The sequence below is a fragment of the Micrasema longulum genome, unplaced genomic scaffold (assembly GCF_059751315.1).
Source record: "Micrasema longulum isolate JH-2025_06_02 unplaced genomic scaffold, ASM5975131v1 h1tg001436l, whole genome shotgun sequence".
Lineage (NCBI taxonomy): Eukaryota > Metazoa > Arthropoda > Insecta > Trichoptera > Brachycentridae > Micrasema > Micrasema longulum.
This window is the reverse complement of record NW_028278622.1, coordinates 13,396-27,821: the sequence shown is the minus strand read 5'-3', so window position 1 is coordinate 27,821 and position 14,426 is coordinate 13,396. Positions and strand designations below refer to the sequence as shown.

General features: G+C 28.8%; 1 protein-coding gene across 2 annotated transcripts in view; it reads left to right on the top strand.

Annotated features, from left to right (window-relative positions):
• Nhe2 (Na[+]/H[+] hydrogen exchanger 2) overlaps nt 1–14,426 on the top strand; it is a 144,229-nt gene that overhangs the window by 116,782 nt on the left and 13,021 nt on the right. Inside the window, exons 8-12 of one of the 2 annotated variants that reach the window (XM_088235779.1) lie at nt 5,487–5,695; nt 6,225–6,505; nt 8,714–8,852; nt 9,966–9,995; nt 13,288–13,428. In XM_088235779.1, the coding sequence (XP_088091905.1) occupies nt 5,487–5,695; nt 6,225–6,505; nt 8,714–8,852; nt 9,966–9,995; nt 13,288–13,428 (800 nt within the window). The remainder of the gene's footprint in view (nt 1–5,486; nt 5,696–6,224; nt 6,506–8,713; nt 8,853–9,965; nt 9,996–13,287; nt 13,429–14,426) is intronic. The other variant, XM_088235780.1, reaches the window with a different exon arrangement.

Sequence of the window (14,426 nt, the reverse complement as noted above, 5' to 3'; positions counted from 1 at the left end):
CCAACATGTAAAACCCACTGTACACCTTCAACATAGTAACGACTGTACAAAAATATAAAATCAACATGCCATGTATTTTAATATGCATATTTACATGCACTGATTGGGTTATGAAAATATTTGATGTTGGGGGAGAAATAGTTGAAAAAAGAGGGATTGGATGAAGAGAGGGGTATGAGTTTAATAGGTTTAATGTGATTATTACAATGGAACATCGTGTAATGGACTATATTGAAAGGTTTTTTGATTATTAATAAAAGGAACATTATTTTTTAAAGCTTTCCTAATTTTAAAATTTTCAATATTATTTACTTTAAACCATTTATTATTTGTATATAAGATTTTAACTCCTGTATCTTTATTCAAGTCGTGATGAAAATCGATTAGGGGGTTTACGAATTTGGAGAAATTGTTATTGTAAAGACACTTTATGTGTTTCTTTAACACGAATATCAAAATTTCTTGATGTTCTTCCAAGGTAAACTGAAGGAAAAAAATGTATTTTAATTTGTAAACACCTCAATTATTTTATAAACTATTTTTATCTTTATTAATAAGCATTAAATTACCAGTATTTTCGTTTTGTACAAAAAGCGGGTTTGAAATTATTTGGTATAAATTAGAATACATTTGTGAATATGTATTTACGTAAAGAATTCTTCTCCATTTATTTTCACTATTAGTATTATTGTATTAAACCAATCAATTGTTTATTCATTATTAATAGCAGTTTTTATTTATTTATTTTAATTCAATATCGATGTAAAGTTTAGAAAGGGAAACATTTATTATTCGATGCAACAACAATAACCTAATCAGTGCTTGTAGGGGTTGCCTATTAAAATACATGGCATATTGGTTTTATATTTTTATGCAACAACTATGGTGAAGGAGTAATGTGGGTTTTGCATGTTTGTTTGATTTGCGGCCTGACGAAGAGACAGTTACATCTCGAATCCGGTATACATAGAAACGTCGGTGAGTGGTTATATACAAATATTAATTATATTAAGTATAATGTATACTATTTTTAATGTAATTAGGTATCTAGATTATCTTTAAAATACCCCTTGACAATTTTTTTGCTGTTTTTAAAAAAATGCTGAAAACGTTATTTGTCTATTTTTCGAACGGAAATTAATTTCAGGTTATGAATATGGGTGGTAAATCGTGAGATACAAATTAAAATCAGAATAACTTAGATGGCGAGAAACTGTATTTATCAATCGAATTTACCGCCACACCTACCCGGGCATTGAACGGATAAAAGCTGTCGAAAAATTCGATGAATTTAAGGATGGCGCGTTCAGAAAGTTCAACGTGCTGTCTAGCCATTAGAGTTTTCGAATAAGAGAACCGAAAATGACAGTAAAATTGCGTCTTATAAAAAAAACATCACATTTCTTAACTTTCTTGTAATTCAAACAACAAATCATTTTATGGTTGGCGCCAAAGCGTCGTCTTTTCAAAAGAAGTTTATTTGTAACTTACTGACTTGTTATACCAAAACAAAATATATCATTTTATTTAGTATCGTAAATAATTCATAGTCAGCATCAATATGCACTCAAAACAATAAATACAACGGATTTTATATACATAATATTAATGGAGTCAAACAACTTTAAAATAACTATTTAAAAGATACTCGACTGTTTACAAGAGGGTATAAGAAGCAAACTTAGAAATCTCCATTGAAGGAATTACTGAGATATTTGTGACAAACTTTGAAAAAGGGATTGAGATTTCTAATTATGCTTCACTAACTCGATAGAGAATGCTAAGTTTGCGGTGTCAAGTAGTAAAATTAAAATCTAAGTTGGCAAGATTTAGAGACGGTTTTGAATTACGCTATTGTTTAGGTGGGTAGGTTTTTATGTCTGGTTTATTTTGGCATCAATAACTAATTTTCCGTTTTTGTTGGAGATTTCTAAGTTTGCTTCAAACAGGCTAATATATAAGTTCTTTTGTTTTTACGCATTGAAAAAAAAGCAGTCCTGTTTTGGAACCGGTTGGGTTATAAGTTTAATTAATTCATTGATTTTATAATTTCAAATAATACTTTTTTTTTAATCTTACAGCTTTAAAAAACAATAAAAAAGCATTTTACTGAACTTTAAATGATGATTTCATATTTTTTCTCTTCGTCTAGTCTTTTAAATCTAAAACTTTAAGGCTTTGTAAAAGTACACACTACATTTTTTTGCGGAAAATATAAGGAATAACTAATTTTATACATAGGTAAATAAAACACTTGTGTTTCTTTTTAACCTGGGTAATATTAAAATAAAATCAAATTATACTTAGAATTTATTTGATATTTGAAGATAAACATTTCTAAAATCTGAATTACCTTATAATTGCCTTAAAACTAAATTTTTAATTAAAAACTATTTGGATATAATTGCGCGGTTCACTTTTAATTTGAATTTAAAGTTTTCGCAATTTTCATTTTTATCAAATATGAAACGACAATATGAATTAAATTATAATTAATATGTTTACAGTTGAGCAAATTGTGAGTAATTAATTACAAATGATTTTCTCACCCAATTGGGTGTAAATGCTATAAATCCAGCTTTATTTTTAAAAATGTTCCCCGAAATTTAACGTTCAATCACCGTTTATAGCATTCCGTTAAATTAACAATCTCATCAAACCTTCTGTGATAACATAATAATAAACATGAGTTTAACTCTTTGACTAAGGCATTTAAAATAAAAATTATTGCTGTAAAACATTGTATGCAGATAATATTTTCAGACCATTAAACTGAGTTTTTATTTTTTTACGACCTTATTTACCAAAACTTAAAGACCAAACTTAAGAAATATTATTTTAATTTAAACAACACTAAATATAAGCTCCTTAGTCCTTTACATAGTTCATTAAGTTTTGTTTAAAATTTTGGACCCTATTTGTCTTTTTTGTAAATGGCGAAATACTTACTTGTTCTTACGTCATGATATAAAATATGGAAATCATGAAATGCCTCTACACAGAATGTGCCCAGTGTAAAGTTTTTAATAACGTATTCAATCAATTTAATCCTTTAATAAATCATACAGGTTTTCTTTTAAAATATAATAATGAATGGAAAATACTAAATACTACGTTGGCATAGATGCGTGTGTATGAATTTCAATTTATAATACAAGCACTGGGTGTTTCACTCCATAAACCTATTTTATTAATGACATTTTTAATGGATTCCCTCCACAGTTGGTCCAAGATTTCATGGAAAGTGGCTTTGCGTAATAAACAAACACAATACGCCTCCTACTTTATATTCTCCGTAGTGCTTTTTGGTTTTATCGACTTGGTAAACAAACAAAAAAATGTTCACATATTTGATTCCTTATATTTTCACAATTATTATAAGAAAATTCAAATAGAGTTTCTTTTTTCATTACAAAAAAGCATTTTTAAATGTACCAAATTCATTTATTTAGGAAATATAAATTACAATGTAATCATTTAAAGGTACACAAAATTAAACTTAATTCTAAGGAACCAGTGAGGTTTTCATATTGTATTACACACGTAAGTACATATAAATAAATGAATTAAATTAAATTTATCATTTTTAATTTACAATACGAATTTTTCAAGGAAAAAAATAATAATACGTTACCAAAGTTATTTAAAAAAGCAATATAAAATGCAATTTAAAAACATAAAATAAAATAATACTCAGATTATTAAAAATACTATATTTAACAGTTAAATTTAATGTACATAAGAAAAAAAGGTTAGTTACTAATTTACAACCTACGCCATGTCATAGTATGTATATGGTGTAATAAATTAATAGTAAAACACGCGAGGTTTATAAAAACATCATCATCACCACTCTATATAGCCTATTCTCTACCTACACTTATTGATGCATACGGTACTGCATCGATACTCCAATCGCAGAAATCATTCGTTCATACATTCATGCAGGCAAAATTATCAGTCTTACGCTTCGGTCACCAGTCGTAGTAAAAAAACATATTTCGTGTTTTCAAAAATACGTTAATCTTGCCAGTGGTAGTATTTTAAATCTTCTATTCCCCTTAGAGAGTGATTAATTTGATTCTTTTTTTTTATTTTACGACACTTTGTTTCATATAATGACCATACTGATGATTAAACGTCAAATGGTGTATAAACTGCTTCTTAAACAAATACGATTTGATCCATTCAACCTAATTAAGTGTTTTGGGTAAAGAATTCTTGGTTGCAACTAACTAACTAACTAACTAACCATCACGCCATTTCCCCGGAGGGGTAGGCAGAGAGGATAGAACGCCACACCACTCTGTCCTGGCACACTTCCTTTGCTTCCTTCACATTCATACATCTTCTCATGCACGCACGTCGATTATTCCGACTTTTCACATGACCACTTTCAAGAATTTGTTGTACTTGATCATGCCATGTCTTTCTCGGCCTTCCTCGACTTCTACAACCAGACACATTCGCATCATAAATCTTTTTAGCCGTTCTTTCATCATTCATTCGCTCCACATGACCGAACCATCGCAAAAGACCTTTCTTAATTTTGTCGATAATGCTTAACTCAGCCTTGCATTCTGCTCTAATTTCGACATTGCAATAATGTTATAAATGAAAATCATCATGTTTGATTGGACAGGTTCATATTTTTTGACGTTTAATCATCAGTATGGGCACATTTGAAGGAAATGTAGTCGCATGTCGAAAAAATAAATATCCCCAAATCAACCATTCTCTAGGGGATGGAGAAGATTCATAATAAAATTGCACCCTAGGATCTGGACTTTGGTATTACTTAATTCTTAAAACACTCGATTCGATTTATTCCACAATAATTTATGTTGGATAGTATAAAAATAAATACGGATTGTATTGACGTAGATATTGTTATACAGGATAATCCTGTATCCTGTTTCCATTTGAGCCGGAACAATGACCCATGCTGGCAGCAAGTTGGCACTTCCCTATTTCGATTTACGTGGCGCCAAATCGGCGACGCGTGACGTAGCGTTACATATTACATACACGTACGATACGTTATACTTATTGTTATGTGTCTCCTTTCATTTTATGTATCATTTTTGTCGCATCCAATCCAATCTTAGAAGTTATATACTATTTTATGACCGCTTGTAAATAAATCGATCTTCATATCTATCCTAGAAATAAAATAATAGTTTAGCCACACAGTATTCCGTAAAATACAGTAAAAATTTGTTGGTGTCATTTTATGCACACCCTAGTTTTTAAATTAAACAATAAAAACAATCATATTCTACATAAGACAATGTAAAAATAGTATATTATTTCAAGATCATTGATAGGTTTTGCGTAAAAACCGATGATAATCATTATTTCTTTTCAATAGGCTGCTTGGCGTCACTGATTTTTTTATATTTTACATTTTCCCTAAAAATGTGTTTATTTTAATCAACAACAGGTTTATTTTATTCAGACTGTTCTGTAATGAAAATTATTTTCAGGTCTCCGTGGCGCGGTTGCTTTTGCCTTGGTACTGCTTATAGACCCGAAAATTGTACCATCCCAGCCCATGTTTGTAACGACCACTATCGCCGTAATATACTTTACCGTATTCATTCAGGGTATCACAATTAAACCGCTAGTCAAGATCCTTAATGTCAAGAGGGCGGAAAAGAGAAAACCTACAATGAATGAAAGGATACACGAACGGGTTAGTACATTAAAAAAGATGTAGATGTAGATGTTGTAATAATCAATAGAATAATAATATCGTATTATTCTTGATCCATTTATTTAATCTAAAGTACAATCGAACGCAGCCAATGGTTTACTTCCAAAATTATCTATGGTCTTTATTCAAATTGATTTTTAAAATTTCGTTCAAATTTGAAATGACAGAAGACGATCGAAATTAGAAATTATGCAAAAGGACGCAAACTGACGCAAACACTTTTGAAATTCCCACTAAAATGTGCCCGTGTGGTTTGCTAGTATACACGTATCTAATTGATATTAAATTATAATTAAAATGGCTGTTATAAACATGGTTATGAAAATGTTTTTACATTTTGTATTTTAGTGTCTATTAAGAATTAAATTGAACTTTTACTCGTTTTTTTTCGATTTTATTTCGATTTGTGCATGAATGTATTCTTAGGTATTATTAATTTAGTGCTTGCGTATTATTCCGATATATCTGGCGACGAACTTGAAACTAAATTGGCCCGTCAATGTTTTAGTTTATGGACCACATGATGGCTGGAATCGAAGATATAATCGGCAAGCATGGCAATTATCATATTCGGGACCGATTCAAGAGATTTGACAACAAGTTTATTCGGCCATTTCTGCTAAGAAACTACCAGGGAGCTGAACCCAAAATTCTGGAGACCTATTCTAAACTGGCTATGAAGGATGCTATAGAGTATATGCAGAGGAATGCTTCCACTATTGGGAACATCTCAGGAACTGAGTCTATGTCTGCCATATTTAGAAACTACACTGGGAATTTGAATGGAAGGTTTGTAACTTGTAATAAATTTATTTTAATTATGAAATATTTATGTATTTATAATTAAAGTACTAGTAAAATCGTAAATTTAAAAACCATGCCTAAAATAAATTAAGTGTGGCCTATAAATTGAAGAGATAAATTAAAAATTATTTTTGCTAAATTTTTAACCAAAATTATAATCTATCGACTCCAAATCTAATAATGTTGGTTCCTATTTATATAATTTTTTCAAAATATTTAGAAATCAGTAAAATAACGAAAAACGATAAAGACACACTTACCCTTGTTTTACAGTAAGTGTAACTTACATAAAATTTCTTTAGTATTACTAACTACAATAAATATGAAAATTGATTTACATTCAAAATGAAGCACTTTGGAAAATTCGTTTTTCTGTTGAAATAAGGCTCAATTCTAAATAAAAATTGGAATTTATTTTCTTTGGTTTTGCTAGCAAAACCAGCGCTAATGAAGCATTTTGCGACCTACAGAAATGCCACCTATTGACAAAGTTATTAAAATAACATTGTGTTCTTTATAACTAGATGGCACTTTAAAAAAAATCTTTTGAAACATAAGTATATTAGTTACACTTAGACTTACACCCTGTATCTACACTTACCCCGATTCACCTTATTTTTGGTTTTTTTCATGCATATTTTCTCAAAAAAATTAAATACGTAAATAATATATATATCGGGCTACCAATATTCTTTAAGGCCCTTGTATTGGGAGTTTTTGATTGTTTTTTTTTTTTTTAAATGAATGCTAAGTGTTAAAAAATGTATACATTCAATCAATCAAAGGTTTTTAATGAAAAGTATCAAAGGAAAGTGTTAAATTTATTTTTTGACGTATTTATTTATTCATTCAAAATTACACTCGTTTACAAATTCATGAACTTATTATAGATTTTTGGCTGTGCCCGTTTTAAGCCATAATAATTAATATGTAAAATAGTTCATTAAAATGCCTAAAAATGTTTTTGTTTTCATGTTTACTGTTCAATGTACTGTGCCGGTGTTAAGCCACAACAATAGTATGTAAAATAATTCATTACTAAATGCCTAAAAATATTGTTTTTTTTCTCCATGATTGAAATAAGACTAAAAATATGAGCTTAGAAGATAGGAAGTATTATTTGAAATTCTTTTAGTTCACTTTTATTGACTGCTTTCATAACAGAGTGTCGGATTAAAACTTCAAATCTAAATTTTGATTGGGGATGAGTTGGGCCAATCAATCAAACATCACAAATTGCTAGTGTATCTCAATTATCTGTTTCATGAAGGCAAGATAATCAGTCTTACATTTCAAAATCAATCTAGAGATTAAGAAATATTATACCTATTCCATAATATTAAAAAAAACATACCTTTGCCTACTTAACGTTTAAACATGTTTACTTGTCTCAGCTTTATTCTGCATGGGCGGATATTAATGTTTGTGCACCTGTAGTACATCGTTTTCCTTTTATTACACTGCACAAATTATATTACATAAAGGGATGAAATTTAGTCTTATGCTATAGGTGTCAATCTGGGGACTGTGAAATATTGAAGTGTAAAATCTCCCTTTTAAATATTTTATGTTAACTATTTTGTGGTTCAAACGCAAGACTTCTTGTATGGTAGCCGAATGCGACAACCACAATATCATGGGGTGGACTAATCTGCACTCAATTTCCTAAATCAGGTCTTTTACATTGAGTAGCCATAAAGTTGAAAACATTAGTTCAGGATTCTACTGGCTCTAAGCACAAAACTGTTGACACACATAAAAAAAACTTTCAATTAATTTGAAATAATTAATGGAAAATAAAAAGTCATTCCAATACATACTAATTTAACTCAAATAATTAAATTTTTCATTTTATCTGAACACAAATCATTAAAAAAAACATGTCAAATAAGGATTAGAATTAGGCATAATAATATAAAAATAAATTAATAGAAAGTGAAAAAATATTTATCGTGGTTTATTAGTGTTCAAAAATAAACAAAGCCATTGGAGTTGAAAACAATCATTGAGAGGTCTGGCTCTATTTCTGGAATATTTTTTATTCCATCTAAACAATGTTTTAAAAAAAACTTGAAATAAGGATAAGAATAAGCAATTATGGAAAAATTAATTGATATAAAATAAAAGAGTATTATTTTTCATAGCTTATTAAAAAGTTTAACAACAAACAAATGTTTTTTTTTTAAATTTCAGTCCTAGCTTTAGCCAGCTAGACACTTCGACATGGAACATCGACATGCAAGAATTGGAGTACAATCCGACCAAGAAGGACCTAACTGATGCTCGGATCCACCATCTCCTGGCTGAGGAACTCTGCAAGCCGTACCGAAGAGTAAGACTTCTTTTCTTACTCGACTTGACCAGCTAATTTCCCAAAAGATCAGCTTTCACTTCCGACTTTATGTGGCTATATTTCTAATTTGAGTATGCATCCTAAATTATCACCGCCTTTTGACTCTTGGCCATTTTAAGGTTTTGTCATAGCAGAATGCTATCGCCAATTTCACGATTGCCAATATTGGATGCCAAAATCACAATACACCACCGACAGGGTTGCCACCTTCATCTGAATCGGGATTTTCTACCACATTAAAACACATTTAATTTATTTTAATTTTTTTAATTTTAATGTCTTTGAAAAGGGTGTTTCTTTTTTATTCACTTCCTACTTTAATACTTTTTAATGTACAATTATAATGAATAATGCTTTGTTATTTTTGATAAATCATTATTGAAATTCTTGATTTTAAATTAACAAGCCTTTACACAAGGCACACTTAATGCATACTATATGCATTCAAGAACAATTTAAAATAAAACACCTCTTATTATCAAAACACAAATTAATTTATGGATTTTATAGGTAGGTACTGTAATTACAGTCATTTAATTACTTTTTTGTTGGTAATATTATTCACCAATTTACCTCTTTTCTACTTAAAATTTAAACTCAAAGAGGTGGCAAACCTGAACACAGATGTAACGGTCACTATTATTTTTTAAATTGTACCATTTTTTTCATATAAAATAAATCTCTTTCATGAAAATTTATTTTAGCATGAATGACAATAATTTCTTGTTTGTCCGTCATATTAATATTCAGTGAATGAGCTATGTGCAATACTTCACTGTCATAATACTTGTTATATACATTGTAAATGTCGGTTCTTTTCCTCATGCTTGCTGAAACGTATTTTAAAACATCAAACTCACTTTTTTGTATTGTAAAAACACCTTTTACTGGTCTGATTTTGGGCACCAAAAAATACACAAAAACCAACTCACATCACATTATTTCTGCATCACTGAGAACGCTTCCAACATGAAGTCTAGCGTACAAATACCTTGGAGCAGATCAGATGACAAAAACTTGAAAATCCCAAAGAGTGCCAGCGGGCTAGAAACATTATTTTTCTAATTTACGTTTATTTTATCATTCCAACAGTTATCGTCTTGTAATGATAGTAAGTCAAAGGTGAGTCAAGAACAGATTTGGTTTTCCATGTAATGGTTTTGTGCTTCTTTATCTTGATTTTGTGTACAGATGCTTATTTTGTTTTGTTTATTTTAGTTTATATTCTATTTCAAACAGGTTTATAATATATGTATATTTCTATAAAAAAATACCGGAAGTCGGGATTCTTTTTATAAAACCTAAACTGACCAGACATGTTATGTGATCCTAAGTCCCATAATTCTTAAAGCTGTATTTTTGTTCATACAGAAAATTATTTTTTTACAAAATTAAATCATTTACATGAAAAAAAAATATTGTTTTTCTATTGAATAAAATAAGGTCACTCTAGATTCTTTTGCAGTGTTATAATTACAAAAACATTATTTTAAAAGCTTTCCTACACCCGCTTAGACAAAAGATAGAAATAATCACATAGATAAACATATATTTTCTGTTAGATTTTAATATATTAACACAATCATTTGAGATTTTTATTTGTTCATCAAACAAATACGCACATTAGAGGTCAAATTTATCAATTCTAAATCACTTACAAGATAAATAAAAATAATCAAGATGGCCATGGCTCATTCCGCTCCACAATATAACTTACTGTACTATGCACCCTTATTCCGCTACTCAAGTTAGCAAAGTTTTTAATATCTTGCGACAAACAAACATAAAATAGATGCATATTTTTTTTTCTTCTTGAATACATTGGGGCAGTTACAAAACCTATTCTACTTCTTGAATAATTTACCTAACTAATTATGTTTCCCATAATATTGAATGTTTTGGTATAACTTTTGTGTTGTTGACATTCTTTTTATTGGCTGCTACAATGTATTACTTTGGATCTTCTTTACCTGTCTTTAAATTTAAAAGTGAATAATTAAAATTTATTTTAATTTATCTAAAAAAACACATCGACTTTGGAAAGGAAAAGGGGCACCTTTAAATTAAAACGAAAACTTAGGTAATATTAGCTACCTATAAATATTTTTTTTTTGGCAATAATATGCAATAAATTAGTTTTTCATTTCATATGCAAACTAAACCTGGTTTAAATAAGTCAAAATTGTTATATGTAACAACTTTACTGGGTGGAGCTTTACCCCTTTTTCCATTTCATCTTTGATATTGTTAATAAATTTATCTCAATAAATGCCCCTCTTATTTAATACCATTAAAAATAATATTTAAAAAATTTTAAAAAATTAAATTTAAATTTAAAATTAAATTCTCTTGTTCCTTTAAAAATATTTATACTGTTTTGTAAAAAAGTTTAATTAATTCTGCTCAAAACTGCATGTTTTTTTAAAATCTGATTCCGTTGGCAATGCCCTTGAATAGATAAAATATTCATAAAGGAAGCACTCATGATTTGAATCGAAAATTTGTGGTGCTTTGTTCAATAACTTACTGTTGTTATTACTCGATCATTGTTTATTAAAATGCAACTTTAAGTCTTTGATAATTTTCAAAAGATATATTTTATACCTCACTTGTCCTAGATCACAGAATGTTAAGGGATTGAATGTTTGTTAATTATGTTGACTCGAATTTTCCAAATGAAGATTGTAATATTTCAAATATTACAACAGGGATGAAGAACATTTTATAGGAGGTAATATAGAAGTCTAAGCATTTACAGGGCTTATGACCTGTCATTGGCTGGTTTAAGTGGCCACTTTACACACTGTATAACATTCGCCATTCTGTCTGTGTTTGAACATTTATGCATATTCCTTCAATTCATCCATCTGTTAATCTTTGTGAAGTTAAAAAGCTGAAACCTTTATTGGTGCGGGAGATTCTGACTGATTTATTTCGCCTACTAGGCAACGCCTGAAAGTGCTTTTCAATTTTTATACTCATTGGACCAACTGGTTTTTCCAATAATATTTGATTTTGTCCAAATTTTTGTAGACAAGAAATTGTAATATTGACAATTTATTTTGTAAAGAATAAAAATTTAGTTGATTGTAAAGAAGATTTAAGTTTATTTTATATATTAACCTCGATAAATATCTTTGTAATATGATTTATGGCATCATGACTAACCAGCTGTTTTAATAAGATAATCCTTAATTGAATACTATATTATATATTACATTTAAAAAATACTTCATGAAACAATAAAGCAATTCGTCGTATTATGTGTGGTAGTTTTACCAAAAAACTTTTTTTGTGTGAGGTTTTAAAGATCTGTGATTTTAGCCATTTTTGTAATTCTCAACTTTTTCTGAGAATCGTTGGGAAAGTGTGGAAGTTTCTGATTTAAAGCAAAATACTATTATCTATAGAAATTTTTCATACTTTGTGAATTAAGTCAAAGTAATTTTATTACTAGACCCTTATTAAATACTTGCTAAATAATGATTTAAAAAATCCACAATTTTAAAACGAAACAACTCTCAAAATTTTTAGGTGATCGTAATAGTATTTATTTATTTGAATATTCTGATACTTTTCCTGGTGAATTATTCGTCTCTCAGCATGTCTTAAGTTTTTTTTTCAAAAATCTGTATTTGACATTTTGATACCAATTTCACCAAATATGAATTTTAAGACTTATTGCTCTTTAATATTGTGGATTCAATAATATTAACAATCTTTATTTTAAATATAATAACTTATTTGAAATCCGTCATGCATGAAATAAAGAAATATGTTAAAATAATTTAAACAAGATGCATTATTAATATATTTTTTATTGGGTACACATTGAATACCATTATTTTAGGTATGGTTTGTGGTGTTTGTCCCTAAATGAAGACCATTTTTTCAAAGAGAAAAATCAAGACATTATTTTATATGGTAAATGTAAAAATTATGCAAAAAACTATGTTTTTAATATTATTTTTATTTTCTACCAAAATTAATCTTAAAAATGTCATTTATCATCCATTCAAAATATAACTTTTTTTTTTTTAATGAAAACTAATATGTGTTTTATTGAATAGTCTTCAAAAGTGATTATAATTCTCTTGGTTAAAACAGTCTTCCGTTGTTTTATTATATTGATTGGTACAAAAATGTTTAAAACAATAACCAATCTTTAAGGATGTTGAATCGATTGATATTAAATGTTGCCAAAATTCCCATACCTGTTCCCCCATATTGGTGTTGAACATAAGTGTTAAATTTACAAAAGAAAACAATTATTGTGTCCGATTCCCAGATCTCCCTATGCTCTGCATGTATGTGTGTCTGAGTGTATCAGTGGGAGCATGGATGTACGCATGTCTATGTTGGCTTGTGGCTAGATGCATCCATCAATGAACTAATGTGACAATTTGTCTGCCAGCATCGACGTCTCAGTTACTCCCGGCACGCGGTGAATGACCGAGATCTGACAACACAAGTGAATTACCGCACACACATGAATATTCGCAGGCTGGTAGGAGACAGGAAGCACCATCACAAGAGAAGCAAGAGAATGAACAAGGTAAACAGTACAGTTATTTATGGGTATCTGAAAATGGCTATCAAATCAAAGTACTTATTTCTGTAAATTATTGGAGAGCAAAAATGATTAAACCAAGGATCATCATTCAACTTTGTTTAAGAGATTGGAGTTGACCTACCTCTGGTGCAGTGTTGTTCTATGATATTCAGATAGTACAATTGAGAAAGACAAATAATCAATATACTTATTGTTCATTTTTCACTCCCACTTGCAACGGTGATTTCAAAAGTTATTAGGTATAATAATATATATCGAATTTTGAATGTATTCCAAATCCAAAGTTTTAATTTTTTCTATCTTAATGTAAAGCTAGGTACCATAAGGGATGATCAAGGAAGGTAATTGGCCAGGAATAGTATTGAAAGATTCTGTTTTATACTAAACAAAAGGAATGCAATTTTTTCAATCTTTTCATTGCGATTTCATTCATCTATTTATTTAGTAAGTCAGGAAAAATGTTGTTTGATGAAATTGCTTTCTCACTATCAATAATTTTTTAATACCTACATGAAAATACATACGTATGACTCTGACTCAGTTCCAATAGTCCAATCCAATTTTGGCATTTAATTAGTGCGTTTCCAAAAATAGTTTTAAATGTAATAAAAGAAATGGAAAAAAAATAACAATGTTGAAAAAATCAATCTCTTATAATATATTATCAGTAATTTTATTTAATAACCATAAAATTATTGTTTGAATGATATAAATAATGTGATTACATACAACTCTACTCTGTGTTTGCTTCCTAATCAGATCAATTTAATTTTTATTTTTGGTAAAAAATAATGAAAACATGCCAAAATGTTAATTTATGAATCGAAAAAAACATGAAACATTCGGGATTTACTTTTTGCCTTTTTTATTTTATACGTAAACACAGTAAACCCACTTACACCTTTTTAATTTCTTTATTACTTATTTAAGTATCAACTCATTTAAGTTTTCACTCCTGTGTTGTATCAATATTGTTTTTT